Source organism: Nothobranchius furzeri, chromosome 4 (assembly GCF_043380555.1).
Source record: "Nothobranchius furzeri strain GRZ-AD chromosome 4, NfurGRZ-RIMD1, whole genome shotgun sequence".
In the NCBI taxonomy this organism is placed as follows: domain Eukaryota; kingdom Metazoa; phylum Chordata; class Actinopteri; order Cyprinodontiformes; family Nothobranchiidae; genus Nothobranchius; species Nothobranchius furzeri.
The window spans coordinates 79,959,786-79,982,953 of NC_091744.1; the positions used below are offsets into that span (position 1 = coordinate 79,959,786).

Here is a 23,168-nt window from a genome sequence, read left to right on the forward strand (position 1 = left end):
GCGGTGTGGGGCGGGGCAGGGCGGAGCTGCAGCTGCAGCGGTGTGGGGGGGAGCTGCAGCTGCAGCAGTGTGGGGAGGCGCTCTAGCGGTGTGGGGCGGAGCTGCAGCGGTGTGGGGTGGAGCTGGAGCTGGAGCTGGAGCTGCAGCTACAGCGGTGTGGGGCGGAGCTGCAGCGGTGTGGGGTGGAGCTGGAGCTGGAGCTGCAGCTGCAGCGGTGTGGGGTGGAGCTGCAGCGGTGTGGGGTGGAGCTGCAGCGGTGTGGGGTGGAGCTGCAGCGGTGTGGGGTGGAGCTGGAGCTGGAGCTGCAGCTGCAGCGGTGTGGGGTGGAGCTGGAGCTGGAGCTGCAGCTGCAGCGGTGTGGGGCGGAGCTGCAGCGGTGTGGGGTGGAGCTGCAGCGGTGTGGGGTGGAGCTGGAGCTGGAGCTGCAGCTGCAGCGGTGTGGGGTGGAGCTGCAGCGGTGTGGGGTGGAGCTGGAGCTGGAGCTGCAGCTGCAGCGGTGTGGGGCGGGGCAGGGCGGACCTGCAGCTGCAGCTGTGTGAGGCGGAGCTACAGCTACAGCTGCAGCAGTGTGGGGCGGAGCTACAGCTGCAGCGGTGTGGGGCAGGGCAGAGCTGCAGCAGTGTAGGGCGGAGTTACAGCTACAGCTGCAGCGGTGTGGGGAGGAGCTGCAGCTGCTACCTGGAGTCTAATCCATATTATTGAGCAATTTTACAGACATTTATTTTGAAAGCACATTTCCTTCCAGTCTGAAAAGACACTGATGCTCTGTTGTGCTGTAGGTAGCTGATGATGGAGCTTGTTCATTTCTAAACTATAAGATCATTTGAAGGTCCAAAAGATGACTGGATCAACTTGTGGATTCTCAGGGTTCCACAGATGAACAAGTGAGGCTCTACACACTATACACATGCATCATAATGTTGTGAGACACACATTACAGATGAGGACAACGTCTCAGATGCCTAAGTAGGTGTTCATCTTTCCAAGAGCATCACAGATTGTGGTGAGGTCACTGCGCAGGTCCTGAACTACGTTCTCAATGCTGCGTGTGTCCTTCAGCAGGTCCACGCTCTGTGTGTACGGGTTGTAGTAGACCGAGAACGGCCTCTTGATTGTCTTTGCAAACTCCCTGCAGGAGAGAAGAAAATAAAATGTGTCAGTGCTGACTGAAGGTCAAAAGGTCCACATCAGGACTCAGCAGGTCCAAATCTGACCCAAATATGGAGTCAAACTGAAGAATCGGTCATTTAAACAGAAATAAAATCAGATAGACTGTCCTAACACCTCTACATTTAATCATTCAGGGTGGTCTCACCCAAAGACCATAAAGCTCCTTCAGTTGAATCCAGATGATTGGTCCCTGGGGACTTCATCCTCATGTGAAAACTATTAGTGGGCTTTGCTCCACGTTTTTTGCCATTCAAATTACAATTCAAAAAGCTGTGTGAGATGATCTGTTTGTGACACAATAAACAAAATGCAGCAAAGCAGGTAATGGTAGTGATTTGGTACAGCCATTGGCTTTTTGTCAGCCTGAAAAGAAGAGACTTGGAAAAGGCTGAAAACAGCGAGGTGCAAAACGCTGAAGCTGTCAGCTTGGCTCGGGATGCACGGAGCAACTTTTAAACTGCTAAAAAACATAACGGAGGCAGCAACCTGGGACCGGTTCCTAATGGAAATGTCTTGGAACCAGGTCAAACCAAGTAAAGTAGCACTAAGTAGAAGACTTTCACAGATCCAGTAAAAACAACGAAGAAACAAGGAAGCATGGGAGCCTGGAAAAGACAAACAGTAGCATGAAGAGGAGGTCCCACCAGAGCCTGAACAGGTGAGTTTAAAGGAGACCACTGAGTCCACGGATCTCAGGCTCAGGGGGAGAGAGGTCCAGAGTCTGGGGGCCACAGCAGCAGATCTGTCACCTGTACTGGTACTAGTGACCCAAAGGGTTCAGATGAAGGCCATTGGTGTTCCTCGGTTTTTTGAAAACGTTTTGCTTCTCATCAGAGTTGCTTTCAGTTCTGAGTGAACAAAGCTAATCAAGTCCAGCTGCCTTCGTTTGAACCATTTGGATTATCATGACCTGGATGAGTGAGAACCTTCACCAGCACCTGTACTGGTGAAGGGCCATAGGTGTGATGCTGCTAACCTCATCTTCTCTTTGGCCTCCTCGAAGCTCTCAGAAACAAAGTAAACTTCCTGGAAGGTGGTTATGAGACACTCTTGGTGGCAGGTTATCTTTGGGTCGAACATCTTGACACAGGCTTCATCAGACAGGGCATGCTGGGAAAAAATATCAAAATCAGTCTTTCATCAGGTCATTCATCAGGTCATTCATCAAGTCATTCATCAGGTCATTCATCAGGTCATTCATCCGGTCATTCATCCGGTCATTCATCCGGTCATTCATCCGGTCATTCATCCGGTCATTCATCCGGTCATTCACCCAGTCATTCATCAGGTCATTCATCAGGCCATTCATCCAGTCATTCATCCGGTCATTCATCCGGTCATTCATCAGGTCATTCATCCGGTCATTCATCCGGTCATTCAGCAGGTCATTCATCAGACAGGGCATGCTGGGAAAAAATGTCAAAATCAGTCTTTCATCCGATCATTTATCGGGTCATTCATCCAGTCACTCATCCGGTCATTCATCCGGTCATTCATCAGGTCATTCATCCGGTCATTCATCAGGTCATTCATCCGGTCATTCATCAGGTCAATCATCAGGTCATTCATCCAGTCACTCATCCGGTCATTCATCTGGTCAATCATCAGGTCATTCATCCAGTCATTCATCAGGTCAATCATCAGGTCATTCATCCAGTCATTCATCAGGTCATTCATCCAGTCACTCGTCAGGTCATTCATCGGGTCATCTGTAAAATAAAACCAGCTGGGAACAATTTTGTTTTGTTGTAACCATTTCAGAATACGAAGAGTGACCTGTAACCTCTAGTCAGAACTGTTGTACCAGACAACAGCGTATTCCACGGTTGAACTCACTGTGGTGACCCCGTGCTGCAGGCTGCTAACGCTACTGGTCAAACGCACACAAAGCGCTTGGACGTGGGTAAAAACAAATGGACTAACTAAAGTCAAACGTTTATGCTCAGTTACTCATTACTCTCAGTACTCGAGTAACATTTCTCTAACTTCTAAGTTTTTTACTCTTAGGTTATTATTGGTGTCACTACTTTTACACACCACCCACCTCTGGTCAAAAGCCGATTTCGTCCACGTTTGGATGCCGTTTGTCCGAGACGTTCAGCGGGCCCTGCGTTTACACCGCTGCCTCCTGGGTAGCTCCACACCTGAGAGCGTCGCTAGCATCAGCTCGTTACTTTCAGATGTCGGAGCTTTCCCAACAGCTACATGTATGAACAAACATATGCACACCCTTGTATCTGCTCCTCCACATAAATACTGCTACTGCTCAGCTCTGCCTGGCTTTTGCGTGGCCCGTATCTCTTTCCAGCTGTTCCGCGTGGAACGTTACCCGGCTTTGGAAAATGGATAAAAATGTCCCTTCTGACGTCTGATCTGGGTGGGTAGAGAGAGAGAGACAGAGTGTGTGTGTGTGTGTGTGTGTGTGTGTGTGTGTGTGTGTGTGTGTGTGTGTGTGTGTGTGTGTGTGTGTGTGTGTGTGTGTGTGTGTGTGTGTGTGTGTGTGTGTGTGTGTGTGTGTTTCTTACCCTGAGTTCTCCGATAGACGACAGTAGTCCAGCTCCATAAGCTCTTAGCTGACCCTCCTGCTTGCAGAGTCCAAACTCGATGGTGAAGAAGTAACACTGAAACAGGGACAACGAGCTGTCAGCAGTTTGGAGGCTTCACTGATGTTTGTGCTGTTGGATTGGGTTCTGGGCCTGTGAAGCGGACATTGCTGGACTTCTTGTGGTTTTTCAGTCAGCAGTGCCAACGTCAGGCCATGTCCTAAACTCCCTGTGAGGATGACTGACCTCTCAGAAGACCCTATTCTGGATTTGTTAGGACCATACAGAACCACCAGGTTCTGAAGGCAGGAGGAGATATCACCAGTGTCAGTCAGACTTTATGCTCAGCCAGAGAAGGGAACCAGGGCCAGGCTGCTTCCAGTGAGAAAAGCAGGTGACTGATGTCTGAACATGCTCGCCCAACGCTCCTGCTCCCATCCCAGTGTGGAGCGTGGGACTCACCGTGGCCAGTTTCTGGACATCCTCATCAGATGCTCCTAGAGAGGCCAAACCAATTTCTTGGGAGAACTGAGCAAACTTTGGATCAGCCAGTAGAGGAACATGACCCAGCAGCTCATGGCAGGTATCTCTGAAAACAGAACCAAATAGTATGTCATCACCTGGGCCCGTGTGAGAGTGTTGCAAGCTCTCGCATGCCAAAAACAATGAAGGTAATAAACAAAGTCATAAGGAGAGCAAAGATAAGCTCGAGCTTGCTCTGCTAGTGGAATCAGGCAGGAGTGGTCCAACTGAACAGGAAACAGCAGAAGAGGTGGTACCAAAGAATCAGAATCAGAATAGGTTTGTTGCCATTGTCAGTGAACAAACAATTCACAAACTAGGAACTTGCTTTGGTACTAATGTGCTACATATAACATGAATAATAATAAGATTAAAAATAGAATAAAATAGAATAAAACTTTCAGCTATAAAAAATGGCCGGTTAATGGTAACATGGCCGATAACGTGATGTTGTGTCGAGTACAGAAGACCAGCATGGTCGTGTGTTTATAAGCTATTCACAAGTCTAACGGCAGATGGAAAGAAGCTGTTCTTATGGCGGGAGGTTCTGGTCCGGATGGACCGTAACCTCCTGCCTGAGGGAAGCGGCTCAAAAAGTCTGTGACCCGGGTGAGAAGGGTCAGCTGCTATCCGACCTGCACACCCCCGAGTTCTGGAGACGTACAGGTCCTGGAGAGATGGCAGAAGGCCAACTGGTTCAATGGTTCAAACAGGCTCTGTTCTGCAAGTGTGAAAAAGTCTCTGTTCAGCGTGGGAAGGAACCATTTCAAAGGGTGGATTAATTAGATTAATCCATGTTAGCCTGATCAACTAACAGGAATCATTTTCTAGCTACCACCGCCCACATTGCTGACAGAGGCGCAAATTAATCCTGATAGGACCCAAATAATAGTCACAAAGATGGCCTCTCGTGAACTTTCGCCCAAATATTTAAAACAATTAAATAACAGGAGAGTTAAAAGGAAAGTGTGTTATCACAGAAGAACAAGTACAACAATTTTCATTTCACCTTAAACTAGAAAACGAGTTCTAAATTAGGGAGTCCAAACCAGGGTCAGCACGGTAAAACTCACCTGCAGCCTCAACCTCCCTGAAAACGCAGCGTATTCTAAGGTTCTAACGGAACCAATAAAAGTCCACGCTCGCGACAAGAGAAGGTCATTTCCTGTGGGATCACTATGTGTCTACGGGTGAAGCGGCTTGTAAAGGTTTCAAACACAGATTTTCTGGAGGACCTCAGTGTTCACGTGGAAGATGGAGTTAGCAGGACGGGTGTGGTTGGGTCATAGTGGAATGCTCTGGAATGGAGCGGGATATGGAACAACGGATCTGGACTTCTTAGGTAAAGGATGTTCTGCCTCAGTTATCTGTGGTGGTGAACAAGGAACAGAAATAAGGCAAAGCTCTGAATGTATTGGTCTGTTTACGTTCCAGCCCTCACAGGGTCAGGACAGTCCACCATCCTGGATACAGGCAGCTGGAATGAGCTGTCTTCTGGAAGACCTGCTTAGGAGCTCCATCACCTGGGAGTATCATTTCATTATTACTCAGATTATAATTTGGACGTCTAATTAATAATGAAATTACTGAATAGAATCCAGACTACTGATCTGATTTTTAGTCGTTGAACTGAGCACTGATTAGTTGAGCATTTCTGGGGTGGGACACTCCAGTCCTGGAGGATCCTGCAGGTTTTTGTTGTTTCCCTGTTCCAACACAGCTGATCCACCTGTGCAGCAGCTCATCAGGCCCTGTAGAAGCAGGTTCATCACCTGCTGACTGAAACCAGGTGTATTCAAACATGGAAAACATTAAAACATGTAGGAAGATGGCCCTCGAGGACTGCCCAGCCCTGGTCCAGATGTTCCTACTCTGGGGCGAGTGCTCGCTCCGTAATCGGAAGGTTGCAGGTTTGAGCCCCGCTCAGTCTGTCGCTGTCGTTGTGTCCTTGGGCAAGACACTTAACCCTCCTTGCCTGCTGGTGGTGGTCGGAGGGACCGGTGGCGCCAGTGCTCGGCAGCCTCGCCTCTGTCAGTACGCTCCAGGGCAGCTGTGGCTACATTGTAGCTCATCCCCACCAGTGTGTGAATGGGTGAATGACTGATTGTGTTGTAAGGCGCCTTGGGGGGCTCCAGGACTCTATATCAAATACAGGCCATTTACCAATTACCACTACTCTTACTACGATGGTGTAAGGTTTCCCTTTTGATTGATAGAAAGAAAGGAAGAAACGGGTCTTTTAAACAGCCTCTCAAGGTAAAAACCACGAGGAGCTTCACAAGAATAAACGACTTCACATATAACAGGTGAAAAGGGAGTTGCAGTAGTCTAAGCATGAGGAGATGAAGGCGTGGAGGACAGTCTCACGTTCAGAGCGGGACCGAATAACTAAAATACAAAAGATGAATCAAGGAAGTGATGGAAATAAGGAGACGTGGATCCAAAGGGGCTCAGACGAAGGCAACTGGACTTCTTCGGTTTCTTGAAGACGTTTTGCTTCTCATCTGAGGAGCTCCGTTACTTCTGACTCAGGCTGTGAGGCAAGTTCATGAAGCCAGGAGCATCTGTACCAAATATTAATCATCATAATCATGTTCCTGTTGGTTTCTGCTTTTAGGGCTTTACTGATATGGAGGTTATTGCACAAGTGAGTCTTGTCAAGTTCCTAAAGTTGCTCTGATGGTGTCATGAAGAAATGTTTAGTGCCACTGGGTAATACCAGCAATGTGGCAGTGTTTGTTTTAAAGGGAACTAATAATAATGGATGCACAGGTAAGGACGTGTCCCAGAGGCTGATGGCTACTGGCTGGAAGGGCCTCCTGAAACATTTTTATCCAACACTCTGCTGCGAAGCTCAATCAGGTCGGTTTTAGAGTGTGTTTGAAATCACTGAATGGGTTGGCAGCAGAACACTTGATGACCTAGTCGCTCGCACCTCCATCATCTGTTTATTGGTACTTTTCAGGGTTATTGCGTCAGTGTTTCACAGCATTTCTGCTCCGTAAATTTGATTGTAAAAAAAAAAAAAAATGATCAGCAACAAAAATTATTAAATATTTGATCCAGTTTGAATGCAAAAAAAAACTTTAAGTTGATTTCAAAGCGCTTTCTATTTTTAGAATTTGCTTCTGTATGTTTTTCCTTTAAAAAAGGCAACATGACTTTAGGTCAAGTGACTTCCTGTGGAGGTGACTTGGTTTCCAGTGAACCCACATTCTCAGTTTGCTGCAGCCAGGTCCACTCGGGTTGAACCCCAGACACATTAATGCAACCGTGACTGAAGGAGTACAAAGAGACGGGGCAAACTTCTTGTTTGTGTCAGGAAACGACAAGAAACGAGTTTAGAGGTGGCGACTGGATGAAGAGGTGGCGCGTTAAAAAGTCTCTGAAACACGTAAACAACAAAACACCGTAAAGACGGGACTGCGCCGATGGTCGGAAACCCCAGAAAAGTGCTGCCCTCTGCTCTGCGTGTGTGTGTGTGTGTGTGTGTGTGTGTGTGTGTGTGTGTGTGTGTGCGTGCGTGCGTGCGTGCGTGCGTGCGTGCGTGCGTGCGTGCGTGCGTGCGTGTGTGTGTGTGTGTGTGTGTGTGTGGTCTGATCTATAGATTGGGGGTCTATTTACACCCCCTTCTCTTTTAGGTGCCCGGGCAGACTGTTGGGCTGGGATCTGGGCTGGTGGGTTGCTTTATTCTGCGTTTGGCGAGGTGGTCTGCTCAAGGTTGACCCATATTGGATGTTTTACGTGTTTTGCATGTGTGATTGTTTGCGTGTGTGACTGTTTATTTTCAGATCAGGTCTTGAACTCCACCCCTCTCCAGGGACATCTCCCCCTGCCACATCTCCTGCTGGTGCCTGGGTCTGCCTCAGAAGTGGCTCTAATGTCTGGGACAGAGTGTTTGGCCATCTGCAGATTTGCTCCCAGTGGCTGGCATGTGGGGCCTGTGCCCTTGAGCTTCATCAGGCCTGTTACGAACCCCGAGTTCCCCGGCACTCAGCTTCTACGCCGCACCATTTCCAGGACCATGGAGAGTGCCCGGTGCCTTGGCTTCACTCACGCAGCTGACTCTCATCAAAAATCACCCAGCTGGAGCGGATAAAGATCAGCGCTGCTCCGAGCAGAGGAGAGACAGAGAGGCAGAGGAGGCAGAGGAGAGCGAGAGAGAGGAAGGAGACGGAGAGACGGAGAAAGCAGAGCGAGAGGAGAACGCACAGAGAGAGGACGCAGAGCAAGAGACTGAGAGAGAGACTGGAGAGAAGGACTGCTGAGAGAAAGACTGAGCTTGAGAACGTTTTGGGAAACGTGACGTGACACTTCCACGTGACGGTTGCCCCTGGATGGTTTGATTTCCATCCTCAAGAGAAAACCTTTACAGTTGAACTAGGTTTTCTCTTGCTCTTAACTGAGCTGCCGGTAGTGTGGGTGAGTTGGTTCACCAGTGGACCTTTTGGTAAGGCCTCCGGGCAAGCTTCTGTTGTTCCTGGTTTCACATCTGGAACCAGTGAGTTTTAGTTCTCATTTTAACGCTCTGTTAAGTTACTTAGTCCTCAGATTTGTCTCCTGCAGCTTATGTTGAACTCCCCTTTTTAATTAAACAGGTTTTTCTCCCGTTGGGACGCTTTTAGTTAATAAAAGGACTTTCTTTGATTGTGACTTGGTGTCAGATCGTTTCCTTTTATTCTCACGTTTCTGTGTTAGACCTCCCTGGCTCCTAGACCAGGTTGGGGTCGTAACAAGACCCTTAGGTCTTGGGCCTCTGAGGTCCAGGCTGGGTATCTGGTATCAGCATGAGGGGCTCAGAGTAGACCCACCCCTCCACATCGAGAGGGGCCAGTTGAGGTGGCTCGGGCATCTGGTTAGGGTGCCTCCTGGATGCCTCCCTGGTGAGGTTTTCCGGCAACGTCCAACCTAAAGGAAGACCCAGGACACATTGGAGGGTCATGTCCCTCAGCTGGCCAGGAAACGCCTCGGCGTTCCCCGGAGGAGCTGGCCCAAGTGGCTAGGGAGAGGGAAGTCTGGGCCTCCCTGCTTAGGCTGCTGAGCCCCCACCCACCCCCCACCCCCACCCCCACCCCCGCGACCCGACCCCGAATGGATGGATCAACGATTTTATGAAAAATAACTTCATAAACATGTTTTGCATCAACCCTAAGGCTTTAATAACTGAAATAAAACCATGACATGTCTGCTCTAATGAACTGGCTTCGTGGCTCCGTTTGTTACTGAACCGGTCGGACTTACGGTTCGGGTGTGTAGAGTGGGTCGGTGCTGTGGCGCACGTATTGTGTGCAGTTAAACACTCTGTAGGCCAAACCCGCCAGAAAGTCCCGAGGAGACAGGTACCCAGCGACCGGTCGCACCGTAAAACCAGAGCGGTCTGAAAACACAAATCCCACAGAAAGTGAGGTCACCAAATAGCTCTGATGTCATCAGTTATAATCACGGCTGGTGGTACTGTCGCCATTTAAAATCTCCCGAAGCCTGATTGAAGGAGTGACACACCTGAACATCATACCTGTCTTTCCTCACAGACAGGAAGGAAGTTTACATCATCAAGAAACAGGAAGCAGCATCAGCCACTTATAACAGAGAGCAAGATTTATTCACCGTTATTTAACCAGATGAGTGGACCTAGTACTCATCTTCATCATTTACGACGAGGATCTGGCCCAGAGGCAGCAGCAGACACAGTTAGCTTTACACCAGTGAACAACAGGTGAAGTTAAACAGGTAGATATGAAGACAGAGGGCTGTTCTCATTTATAATACGTACAGAACAGACTAAAACAGGCTTTAATACTCAGAAACACACTGATCAGAAACTATTGATCACCATGAATGATTGAAGGTAGATAATGGAATGTAGGTAGTGAGCTTCAGTGGTTTCTGCAGCTCATTCCAGTCGTTGGAAGCAGCAAACTGGAATGAGGCGTGGCCAAAGGAGGTGCGAGCTTTGGGAATAACCACAGAGATTAAGGCCCTGTCCACACGTAGCCGGGGATCTGCCAAAACGTAGATATTTTTCTACGTTTTGGCCTGTCATCCACACGAAAACGGAGTTTTTTCACACGAAAACGGATCTTTTAAAAAACTCCGGCCAAAGTGAAGATCTGCGTTTTCTCCGTTTTGGGTGTCTGCGTGTGGACAGACAAAACCGGAGTTTTAAGGTCCGCAACGTCACTTTCCGCGACAAAAAAATGCTGACATCACGTGTGCGACCTGTGTTTACACTAGCCGACAGCATGGATGCCCTCAGAGCTGCGCTCGCTTTATCAATTGTCCAAGCGCTTTTTGCTTGTTTGTTTTTGCAAGTGGAATTACTGCTCCTTGCGGAAGACCACAGACGAAGGACGAGGTTAAGAACAGGAGAAGTACTGCCGCCTACAGGTCTGGCATGTCCTTAACAACGTATTTATCCGGGTACGTGTGGACAGAGGTTTTTTTTTAAAACAAGGTGGTGTGGATGCAAGTTTTTGGAGGGGCGGATATTCGTTTTTAAATAAAACCCGGCTACGTGTGGACTAGGCCTAAATTGTAGAATAAAACCTCAGATTAAATGTCCGTCCATCTCCTGTTTCATCGGCCTGCAACACAAACTCTCCTGTAGGGACACTAGCATGAAGGCAAAGCTGAAGTATGTCAACCTACCTCTGAGGAATAAAGACACGTCCTCCAGCTGGGGGATGTTGTCCTCCTTATAGCCGCAGTACCTGGTGAGCAGCGGCAGGTTCTTCAGGTACTCCCTACAGGCGTGAGTCGGGTAAAGTTTGGTGAGCTCTCGGAACACAACACCCCAGGTCCTCACCTCTTCGGGGGTGTACTCAATCCGAGGAATGGGCTGTCCACTGCCAAGGAGACAAATCAAGAGACAAATGTTTGTCACGAACACACAGTTTTACATCTGAGGACCAGCTGATGTCCAGAACACCCAGGCCCTCATTTATCAGCTGTACTTACAGATCTGTGCCTATTTCGTGCGTCAGAACTATTTTACACATGGTGTAGTATTCACATCTAGTACTTGTGTGTAGAATTTTCCTAAACATCAGAACAGCTGTGACCAGGCGACATTGACAAAGTTCCTCGGATGAGAAGCAAAACTTCTTCAAGAAACCAAAGAAGTCCAGTTGCCTTCATCTGAGCCCCTTTTGGATCATGCCAGTCCGTTACGCTGACCACTGGACCGCCAAGTCTCCTAACACACACGTCCAACGCTGGCCAGCACTTGTGTCTCCGTGGACAGGACGTAAGTTTTTTATGTCGGGGTTTGTTCCCATAGCAGAAGTAATTAGTCAGAATATCCACTCTGGTACCGGTGGAGGTTTAAGGCAGTCTGCTGTGACATGAGTAGGGAAGGGCGTCGAGCACAGATTAGAACCAGTACTAACTGACTTTTTTTCCCACAATCATTCAAATTTATCATTTCAATTCCTAGTTTTGAGTCCGAGTCTGCCGACCGGAAGAAGAATCTGCGGTCGATCTCCGAGAAAATAACGGATCTGCCTATTCTGATCCACGCCTTTCAAGCCCTACCCACCCGTCTGTCACTCCTACTTTGCAGCACTGCATCTCCCCCAACCTTTCCCGACACTCGGCGTGCGGCGGTAAAAACGTAACCAAATACGTCTGTTGAACTTTTCCTCTGTGAGAGAGACGAAGTGATGCAACCAAAGACAGCGCAGAGGAAGCTCGTTAAAATGTGCCGACACGGTGGATTTACTACAAGCTTTAAGAACAAACTCTGGGCGGTGTGAGGTGACTGGTGAGTTTCAGTTTCTCCAACAATGAAATGTCTTATATTGTGGATATTCTGCCTGATGATCACTGGATTTCTCCTGATTGGAGTGGGAGGATATCTGGTTTTCTGGAAATTTGGGAAGACGGGAGCGATTGGAGGGCGACCCGCACCCACGGAAAGCACCGTTCGTGTGGAGACTTCTCAGACTGGGACGTTACTCGAGGTGAATCGTAAGCTGGACAATGTTCTAGCTGCGATACCGGTATTAGTGCGCAAAATGGATGTCATTTCGGAGAGAGTCAACGGACGGTATGGACAAGTTAAAAACCCAAAATTGGCTTCACTGACGGACTGGAATGATCAGTTTAAAGACTGAAGGCAGAGAGGAAAATTACCTCAGTCTGACCCAAACAAATTCTTGTTTTCTGAATCTGACGCCCTGGTAGCCTTGAGCGGCAAGCAACAAACCCCCACGAAGGAATGCAGACAGATGCTGTGAAAACCCGACCTACCCCCTCCCGCCTTCGGATTGGTGGACTTCAGCCTGGCGAGGTCATCAATCTGCAGGAGTCAATGTGCTCTTTGCTTCTCCCAAGATCTCCCTCCCACCTGTGACTGTACAGTAGATGAGCGCTGTAGATGGCTGCTCTCACTGAGGGAAGTAGGATCCCCCCCCCCCCCCCCGCGCCTTCCTATTGGAGTCTCATGCTATGTTGTGTTGTCTGAAGTCTGTTGCATATTTGTTGAGGTGTTTTTTTGCAGAGCAAAGCTGCCCTCCTGGTGGGAGGGTAACTGTGGAGTGCCTTTTTTTCCCTCCACGTGAACCAATCCTCATGTAACCCTCTGATCTCTAGCGCGGCTCGGGTTGCGAATGACCACAGTCACCAATTCTTGTCAATTGTCTTGCCCATGTGTGTCTGATCTCTGAATTGTGTGTACTGAAACTTTAATTTCCCTCTGGGATTAATAAAGTATTGATTGACTGATTATATAGGAGACACACACTGTGGTGTTTGAGAAGTTTAGAGGACTTACAGAAAGTGGGAATGATGGTTTAAACAGAATGAGGCAGGGGCCAACATTTGGCACCACATGAAAGAGATGAAGTGAACATTTAATAAATCCTCCTTTAGCAGAAATAACCGCCTCCGAACGCTTCCTGTAGCTCCCAGGTATTCTGGACCACTCCTCTTTACATTAGAACTTTTAATTTTCTTATCTTATTCCATCTTTTGCAGTTCTGTAGTTTAAGCTTGAACACATTCACTGGTTTTGATGACTAAATTGCGTTTAACGGGGTGGGCTTGGGAATGAGCTTGTGCACCGCGAGAGTGAACATCACGGCTCTAAAGCCACACTTGTGTGTAAGAAGTGAGTCTAACGCTTTCTTTTGGTAGTTATGGTGTTTACATGGTCATAGAGCACAATGTTCTGTGACTTCAAAAAACAATAAAAACGCTCAAAAGTGAATGAGTTAACTTGATGAATGAAAGCCTGTTAAACTATTTTATACTTACAACTTATAATTCATGGCCACTTCCACAAAGTACTTCCTGCGCTCGCGGTAAATGTTGTCTTTAAAACCCTGAAAAGAGGACAGGAGAAGATCTAAAGTCCAGCAACAGAAGCAGATTCTCTTTGTTCCTTAAATCGTTGATCTGATTCACCTGTTGGGTCTCCTGTGACTTCAGGTACAACATTTAGAGTCATGTGACTAAACTACAGCATCACCTGCCAGCTCCACATTCAAACTTCATTAGGAAATATGATTGGTTGTAATGTGAAAAAGTGTTTCTGGTTCCAGGTGCACACTTACGGGATGGTCAGCATCCAGTTCAGAACCATACATCAATACCCTGTGAGAGCACTGATCTAGCTCGGAGATCTTCATGGGAAACCAGGGAACTTCCTCATCATCTGATGAAGACAACATCACAATCATTCTCATTAGAATATTCTAAGCTCTCCAAATGACTAAATACACCTGTACCTGTCCATACCTGTGTACACCTGTACCTGTCCATACCTGTGTACACCTGTACCTGTCCATACCTGTGTACACCTGTACCTGTCCATACCTGTGTACACATGTACCTGTCCATACCTGTGTACACATGTACCTGTCCATACCTGTGTACACCTGTACCTGTCCATACCTGTGTACACCTGTACCTGTCCATACCTGTGTACACCTGTACCTGTCCATACCTGTGTACACCTGTATCTGTCCATACCTGTGTACACATGTACCTGTCCATACCTGTGTACACATGTACCTGTCCATACCTGTGTACACATGTACCTGTCCATACCTGTGTACACATGTACCTGTCCATACCTGTGTACACCTGTACCTGTCCATACCTGTGTACACCTGTACCTGTCCATACCTGTGTACACCTGTACCTGTCCATACCTGTGTACACCTGTACCTGTCCATACCTGTGTACACCTGTATTTGTCCATACCTGTGTACACCTGTACCTGTCCATACCTGTGTACACCTGTACCTGTCCATACCTGTGTACACCTGTACCTGTCCATACCTGTGTACACCTGTACCTGTCCATACCTGTGTACACCTGTACCTGTCCATACCTGTGTACACCTGTACCTGTCCATACCTGTGTACACATGTATCTGTCCATACCTGTGTACACATGTACCTGTCCATACCTGTGTACACATGTACCTGTCCATACCTGTGTACACATGTACCTGTCCATACCTGTGTACACCTGTACCTGTCCATACCTGTGTACACATGTATTTGTCCATACCTGTGTACACCTGTATTTGTCCATACCTGTGTACACCTGCATTTGTCCATACCTGTGTACACCTCTACCTGTCCATACCTGTGTACACCTCTACCTGTCCATACCTGTGTACACCTCTACCTGTCCATACCTGTGTACACCTCTACCTGTCCATACCTGTGTACACCTCTACCTGTCCATACCTGTGTACACCTCTACCTGTCCATACCTGTGTACACATACACATATGTGCTTGAGCCCCTGGGCAGCTGTGGCTACATCGTAGCTCATCACCATCAGCATGTGATTGGCTGTAAAGTGCCTTGAGAGGCTCTAGGACTCTAAATAAAGACAGGCCATTTGCTACATCTAAACTTGTGGACATTCCTATCCTTACCTGTGTACACCTGTCCCCGCTACTGTCTGGAGTTCCTACCTGCCTCAGCAGACCACACATGTGCAGGTGTGTTGAAAGAAATGATGTTGACTTGATCTTTGAGATGCTGCAGTAGCTCGTTAAACTCCTTTTTGCTACAGCTGCAGTTGGCAAAGATCTCCACTTCATTAGGAACCCGCCTCGACATCCGTGACTCGATGTGTTTCAGATTGACTCGCTTCTCCTGCAGGTAGAGGAGAAATCAAACTTCCTTGAGGGAGCCTAGTGGTGAAGAGGGTGCGACACTGATGAGCTAACTATTCATATTTAAATAAAAGGAAAACACCAAACTATCAGAAACTCAATTATAGTTCATCAGCAAAAGAACTAGATCTTTAAAGTTCCTTCTTTGTATGAACACGGTTCTAAACTTCATCCTGGTTCTGACCAGGAGACATCAGGAAGGTTGGAAAGAACTGGTGCTCTCATTTAGCATCAGGTGGCTTCATGTGGTTCTGGATACTTTGATGTATTACAAGGTTACTTCTGGGTCTTTTGAGGAGTACTAATCTGGTAGTCTTGAATTTGAAATCTGGTTCTGAACCAAAGTGCTTTTGGGTCTATAAGGTCTCGGATGGGGTCTAAATATAGTTCTGGGTCGCTGTACATTTTTGGTTCTGACCTGGAAGAGTTTGAGAGCTTTGACCAGACATCCAACTTCGTTCTTGAGAGAAAAAACCACAGCTGTTTCCCCAGAACCTGCTGTGCTCTCACCGTCCGCTCTCTCGTCGATGGGACTGAAAGACGTTCGTCTTGACTGAAGACAAGAAAAAGCAGATTGGATCAGATCCTCGACAACAAGTTACCCGTCAAAGACTGAACCCAGGATTTGGTATCTGGATCGCCAGAACCACATTCCTGATTCAGAGTTTGTTAAACTGGATTCCCTGATAATGAATGTTAATGGATCCTTTAGAATAGAATATTGATCCCACATTTAGCAAGGAAAATGTCGTAGAGCGACTCCAAAGTGAAGCCACCTTCCGGCCTGCTTAGTAACAAAATCATAATTACACTACCGGTCAAAAGTTTTAGAACGACCCAATTTTTCCAGTTTTTATTGGAAATGATGCAGTTTAATGTCACATTGCACTCTGAAATGGTACTTTTCATGGTACTTTTCAAGAGAACTTAACTGCAGTGATGTCTATATGGATATCTTTGTGAAATGGGCTGTGCTTGGTTTAGACTTAGACCATTTCTTTTTATGCATGTGAAATTTCCTCAACATGAGCAAAATTTGTACAAGATATAAAACATCATTTATGTCCTCTTCTTCGTAGCACAGAATAACGTCCTTCTCAGTCATTTGGATCATTTGGATTCTTCTTCCAGCCTTCTGGCTCATGAATCGCTGCATACCTGACCAAAATGTTCTTCTTGGATCACATAAATAGAATAGCTGAGAGATTGTTTCCACGTTTCCAGAAAACATTAATGTAAGTCAACAGGGCAAAAATGCTATTTTCTAAGCCTGTTTATGTGCCATGGATGTCACATATGATGTCCGTGAAATTTGATGCCAAGAATGCGCTTATTTTCTAATGGGGGAATCGCTTTTTTAAGTTTTGTGTGAAAAAGGATAAATAAATGATAAATGACCCACTTGTACAGCGCCTTTCAGAGTCAGAGGACTCCAAAGCGCTTTACACTATAGTATCATTCATCCATTCACACACTGATGGTGATGAGCTAGGATGTAGCGCACTGACAGAGGCGAGGCTGCTGAACACAGGTACCACCGGTTCCTCCGACCACCACCAGCAGGCGAGGCGGGTTAAGCGTCTTGCCCAAGGACACAACAGCAGAATTCTTTGTCCGGGGCCGGGCTCAAACCTGCAACCTCCCGATTACCGGACAACCCACTTTGTTGAGCTACTGCTGCCCAAAATAAGTTTTGGACTACAAATACGCATCACCAATTTGACGTCAGCGAATCAGACACAGAGAAGAACAGAGAGAAAATGCTGGAAGTTCAGCGAACATCAAATCCTTCCTTCAGGAGGAAAGAACCACCATAAATCTGGTCATGTGGTGAGTAGCAGCTATGCTAGGGGGGAGGAGCTTCTGCTACCTATTGTCTGATTTGTAGTCATGCTAATTACGAAATTTTACAAGCCGTTAAATCTCAAAGTAGGTAACAGGCGTGGTCGAAACACCCACGATTACTATTCATTGAAATAGGCAAGCGGGTTAGAAAATAGGTCTTTTAGCTGTGCTCACGGACCCATGAGGAGCAAAGGGAGACTTCTTATGGTAAAGATTGCTGCGCCCAAAAAGAAAACAGGATATGCATCAAAAGACGATTCAGCCGTGGTAAAAGTGTGAGTGAACATTTTTAAAATAAAGTTGAATGTAGATTATATACAACACTTATAGTCTGTGTGATGGATAGATTGTTTAGTTAAATTTAGAGGGTTTTTTGTGATTTCTGTCTTCTTATTATTCCTGAGAGACTAGTGGGGCAGCGTCCTAGCACGCCCTATGGACGACCAGCCACTGATTATATCACAGTTCATGATAAGTCAATTACTTTATGTATTTCTGAAAAGGCATCCGTAATTCCTGAAACGAGAAAGCTCCGGATGGCAGCTTTAACCTCTCAAAACAAGATGTTCCTCTACATCAGTGGATTATTACAGAGCTTGTCCGGTGACCACGAGAAACTTAGGCATGGCCCCTGGACACTTAAGGCGTGGCAAACGAGATGCTTAAGGTGTGGCCACAGAATACTTAAGGCGTGGCCACGAGATGCTTAAGGCGTGGCCACAAGATGCTTAAGGCGTGGCCAAGAGACGCTTAAGGTGTGGCCAAGAGACGCTTAAGGTGTGGCCAAGAGATGCTTATGGCGTGGCCACAAGATGCTTAAGGTGTGGCCACGAGACGCTTACGGCGTGGCCACGAGACGCTTAAGGTGTGGCCACGAGACGCTTAAGGTGTGACCACGAGACGCTTAAGGTGTGGCCACGAGACGCTTAAGGCGTGGCCACGGAATACTTAAGGCATGGCCACGAGATGCTTAAGGCGTGGCCACAAGATGCTTAAGGCGTGGCCAAGAGACGCTTAAGGTGTGGCCAAGAGACGCTTAAGGTGTGGCCACGAGACGCTTAAGGTGTGACCACGAGACGCTTAAGGTGTGGCCACGAGACGCTTACGGCGTGACCACGAGACGCTTACGGCGTGACCACGAGACGCTTAAGGCGTGGCCACGAGACGCTTAAGGCGTGGCCACGAGACGCTTACGGCGTGGCCACGAGACGCTTACGGCGTGGCCACGAGACGCTTAAGGTGTGGCCACGAGACGCTTAAGGTGTGACCACGAGATGCTTAAGGCGTGGCCACGAGACGCTTAAGGCGTGGCCACGGAATACTTAAGGCATGGCCCCGAGAAGTTTAAGGCGTGGCCAAGAGACGCTTAAGGCGTGACCTCGAGACGCTTAAGGCATGGCCAAGAGACGCTTAAGGTGTGGCCACGAGACGCTTAAGGTGTGGCCACGAGACGCTTAAGGTGTGGCCACGGAATACTTAAGGCATGGCCCCGAGAAGCTTAAGGCGTGGCCACGAGACGCTTAAGGCATGGCCAAGAGACGCTTAAGGCATGGCCACGAGATGCTTAAGGCCGCTTAAGACGTTTGTTTGTGGCTTACTTACTGAAAGCTTACTTTCATGTGTTTGAATTACTTAATGGTGTATTAATTGTGTCACACGCGACTGCGCATCTGTAACCAATAAACTACACATAACGGTCAGTTATTCAGGAGGAGTTCTGACAGAACACCGGCTCATTCCAGCGAGGTTAGTCGACAGGCGGGTTGATAGGAAAAATATTTCCTGTCTAAAACCAATTAAATGTTGGAGTTAGATCTAGAAAAGGCAGATCTCTCCCTTCGCACCATGAGAATATTATCTTAGGCTTCTGACAACTTTTTATAAGCTTTTTATTTTTCTATATATTTGTTGATCGGTGCGTGGTGGAGCTAGAAAACAAGTAAACATTTTGTCGTGCTTATACGTCACGAGGCAGTGCCTGGATTTCCATCTCTGATGTTATGGTTACCAGCGGCATTCCGTCAATAAGCTGATTCCTTTCAGCATCATGGATAGCAGCGTTACGTCATGTCCTGTGTCGCTGGAAAACCATGGTTACAGTTGCGGTACCGCAAGCAGGCGGAGCCGCAGTCTGACAGGTGTGGAGGGCTGCGGCTGGAACACATCAGAGTATGGAGGACATGAGGAAGCAACATTCTCAGTCGTGATGTGCTCAGCCTTCAGTTTTGTCCTGCTTCTCTGAATAAATGACATCATCATTCTTTTAGATCAACAAATGCTTTGATCTGTTTATTTACAACAGAAAACATGGCTTGATATGGAAGAGTGGTGGAGGGATCGCTTTGAGGTTACAGAAAGAGAAAAACCGTGTATCTGTTATTGAGAAAGGACCGGAAGTATTGTAATGAAAAGTAGAGTGCGCTGCACAGGCAGAACCTTACAATAACAGGAGCAAGCACCGGTCACCAAAAATATGTTTTTATTAGCACTATTCCACAATAAAAGTCCTCCCAACAAAGCCCAGCTCCCGCCCTCCCTTACTCAGACAGTGTGTGTGTGTGTGTGTGTGTGTGTGTGTGTGTGTGTGTGTGTGTGTGTGTGTGTGTGTGTGCACTCCCAAGTCAATGAAAAGTGGCATATCTGAAGCGTCAGGGGAACCTGGGCTTATCCATGAAAACTCATTAAAATGAAATGAAATGGTGAATCAAGTACTCATTTACCCACTATATAACATTTTGACTTCAACATTTCAAAATGCCAATGCAATTCTGTTTTTATGCACATGCATTATTTCCTTCTGTCTCACCTCTGCTGTCCGCCCTCTGAACTCACCTGTGTCACCTTTAGAGTTACATCTACCTTCCTTCATCTTAATGCCTGGACTCCTTTTAGATTTGATCCACCAAAATATTCATGTAAAAGAACACAAATATAAATAAAACCTGTTTTATTAACTAACACAATCGTGTTTTATCATAATATAAGGCAAGCAGTTTGTACATTTATCACACAGACTGTATTAGTATTCTGTAAGTTAATGAATCTGTTGTTTCTAGCATTCTAATAGGTAGAAACCCATAAATCTACAACACCAGCACCATCCACATGAATATCGGAGACGCAAGTCTTCCAAAGACAAATGATGTAACATTTGCTGCAACTCCTACCTACAAATACATTCTTCCTGAAGGATCTCTTCTTACTTGGAGAAACTTATTGTTTACAGTATCAGACTCTCTAAACAGCATTATGTATTCTAGGAATAAAATAAATGATCATTTTAAAACAGATAGCAAGAAGTGACTTGTTGCTGGGAAGGCCGTACTTGTAAATTAGTTTAAATGTCTGGAAATCTATAAAGAATCTAGACAGCTGGAACGGTTGATTTTAGTCCAAATTAAAATAAGTTTTACAAACAACAGCTATAATTCAACTGTATAAAATGGGGTTGTCAATGATAAATGACAGCGCCTCTGAGAGTAAGGACTCCAAAGTGCTTTACACTACAATGTATCATTCATCCATTCACACACACATTCACACACTGATGGTGATGAGCTACAATGTAGCTACAGCTGCCCTGGGGCGCACTGACAGAGGCGAGGCTGCCGAGGACAGGCGCCAACGGTCCCTCCGACCACCACCAGCAGGTGGTTACGTGTCGTGCCCAACGACACAACAGCAGAATTCTCTGTCCGGAGCCGGGATCGAACCTGCAACCTTCCGATTACTGGTCAACCCGCTCAACATGTTGAGCTACTGCTGCGGCTGCCCCTATATTAATTCCAACTAGTGCAGCTGTTATTTAACCTTAAATATCATTTCTACTGGTACCAAATTAGTTTGGCTTTCAATGAGTAATTATACAATTTCAACCTGGAGACATTATATTATTACTATATTTAAAATGATTGACAAATTGTGATTAAATGTTACACTGGCTTGCTATAAAAGATCGCTAAACAGTGAAAACAAAACAAAGTATGTCGTCAGGGAGCAGAAATGATTAACATTGAAGCCGTTTCTGCTGCCTGGCGGTGAAGTTTAACTGTTTTTGGAGAAGAATGGAAACGAACCTTCAGCACTCATCCTCTCGCCTCTTCTCGTGTTCAACACGCTGAGCTGCACCATTCTTTATGGTCATAGTTACATTTAGTATGGCTACCAAGACTTGTTGTAGCACATCCACCGTGACCACGTGTACTGCAGGAATCCGTGAAGGCAGTTTGAGATTTTTTTCAATATTCTGCAGAAAAACTTCTGAGGTCCAGACCTCGGTGGTGTCCTCAATGGTAGATATGGCCATGGTAGGGAAAATGAAGTATTCTGATTGGTTGGTGAGAGGCTACAGTAACCCCCACTTCAATGTTCAATGATATTGAAGCAGTATCTCACTCAGGGAGCTCCAGAGGTAAAGAACCAAATAACTCCAGAAACACTAAAGCATGTTTTAGTTTTAACCCCGCCTCCTCCAATACACCTGATTTCAATCAGCAGGTGACAACCGGGTCAGGGTTAAGTGCTGGAACAGTCTCATGGTGCTGGGGGAGATCCATCTTTTCCAGATCTAACTCCGGCTAACCCCGCTGAAACGAGATAAAAGTTAACGATTTGGGGCTTTTAAGAGGAGATCCTTTCAGGAAAGCTGATCTCTGGAACACCCCTCATGCACTAATGTTGCGTGGCCACAAGCTAACATTTTCCCTCAGTGTCTGTTCGCCTACCAGCGTAACATCTGAGAGAAAAGCTGATTTAATGAAGCATTAAGAAGAACCAAACTATCCCTTCAGCCGCATGGGGAGTGATTCCTGAAACCAGATCCTCCACCTGGCCACGTGATTTTACCTGAGTCAGGTAGTAAAGTCTCAGGTCAGAGCTGAAGGATGCAGGGTCTGCGCTGCAGCAGTTCCACCTAAAAAACTAAAAGATCTGTTTTTGGAGCCAGATAATGAATCTTTTATTGGAGTGGACCATGAACATGGCCTCCTGAGTCAGCTTCTTCAGCAACTGCAGGTCAGGCCAAGCCATCCCCACCTGAGGCAACCATCCATAAACTGAAGACATTCCAGCAGCTGAAATATCAAACGCAGGAGCTGAGGAGCGTTCCAAATCCAACAGTTTCACGTTGGGCTGCCTAATTAGTGACTTGCTTCTGTGAGCAGACACACAAAGAGCCAAGCATCAAACACATGAAGCCCTTCTTCCATCATCTCCAGTGCGGCGCCCCTATGACTACATTGGTGCATACCTACTACTGCTTGTCAATATGATGGGTTATCAATATGATCAGTTGATTGGTTATTGATATGATGGGTTATTAATATGATCAGCTGGTTGGTTATTGATATGATGGGTTATTAATATGATCAGCTGATTGGTTATTGATATGATGGGTTATCAAAGAGAAGAAATACCATCTCTCACCATCCGACCCCCAGTGTGTCTCTGCTGTTGCTGGTTCTGATGGTCAAACATGGCCGAGTCCAGTGACATCCCCCTCCTGGACCAGTATTTGCTGGAGAACATCATCATGGCTGGCTGCATGCAAGGTACTGGTTCTGGCCCCGTGTCCTTCATCACATGGGCAGAAGCCATGGGGAACCAGTGGGTGTATGAATACCAGGGCTCCAGGGTGCTGCTGGGTGGTGCTGCTGCTGGTGCACCAACAGCCTGCCTCCACCTTTATACCCCGATGGAGGGGGAGGAGGCCCAGCCCACTGGAGGGGAGGGGGAGGCTCCTCCCACTGTAGCATGGCAGTGGAGCAGCTGATTCAGACTCCTGCCGAGACCTCCAGAAGATCACTGCTCATTTATCTCCAGCTCAGATACAAAGAGAGTAAATTTAAGGGATGAACCAGAGTGGATTCAGCACAGAACCAGTTAGAACTGGACCTAGATGCTGGAACCAGCAACTCCAAAGGGCCTAAAAAAGGTCCTTTAACAGAGGACCA

At 47.0% G+C, this 23,168-nt stretch overlaps 1 protein-coding gene across 2 annotated transcripts; it reads right to left on the bottom strand.

The window, feature by feature from the left end:
* Positions 1-624: 624 nt before the first annotated feature.
* On the bottom strand, positions 625-23,168 carry tph2 (tryptophan hydroxylase 2 (tryptophan 5-monooxygenase)). 2 transcript variants are annotated; one of them, XM_054733302.2, is made up of 11 exons: positions 22,642-23,165; positions 15,791-15,925; positions 15,169-15,352; positions 13,790-13,890; positions 13,491-13,558; positions 10,884-11,080; positions 9,477-9,612; positions 4,176-4,302; positions 3,696-3,791; positions 2,147-2,280; positions 625-1,129 (listed from the first exon to the last, which is right to left on the bottom strand). In XM_054733302.2, the coding sequence occupies exons 1-11, from the start codon at positions 22,810-22,812 to the stop codon at positions 955-957; spliced, it is 1,524 nt and encodes a 507-aa protein (XP_054589277.1). In that variant the 5' UTR covers positions 22,813-23,165; the 3' UTR covers positions 625-954. The 2 variants fall into 2 exon arrangements, with proteins under 2 accessions (XP_054589277.1, XP_070406809.1); XM_070550708.1 differs by lacking the exons at positions 625-1,129; positions 2,147-2,280 and adding an exon at positions 2,325-2,576 and having other exon boundaries at positions 22,642-23,168.

Bases quoted from the DNA above. Each gene is read 5' to 3' on its own strand.
- tph2 (XM_054733302.2), bottom strand. From the start codon at position 22,812: ATGGCTTCTGCCCATGTGATGAAGGACACGGGGCCAGAACCAGTACCT. The intron at 15,926-22,641 runs GTGAGAGATGGT...TCTTGTCTTCAG, and splicing joins GACACACTGGGGGTCGGATG to TCAAGACGAACGTCTTTCAG. The intron at 3,792-4,175 runs GTGAGTCCCACG...TCCCTGTTTCAG, and splicing joins ATGTCCAGAAACTGGCCACG to TGTTACTTCTTCACCATCGA.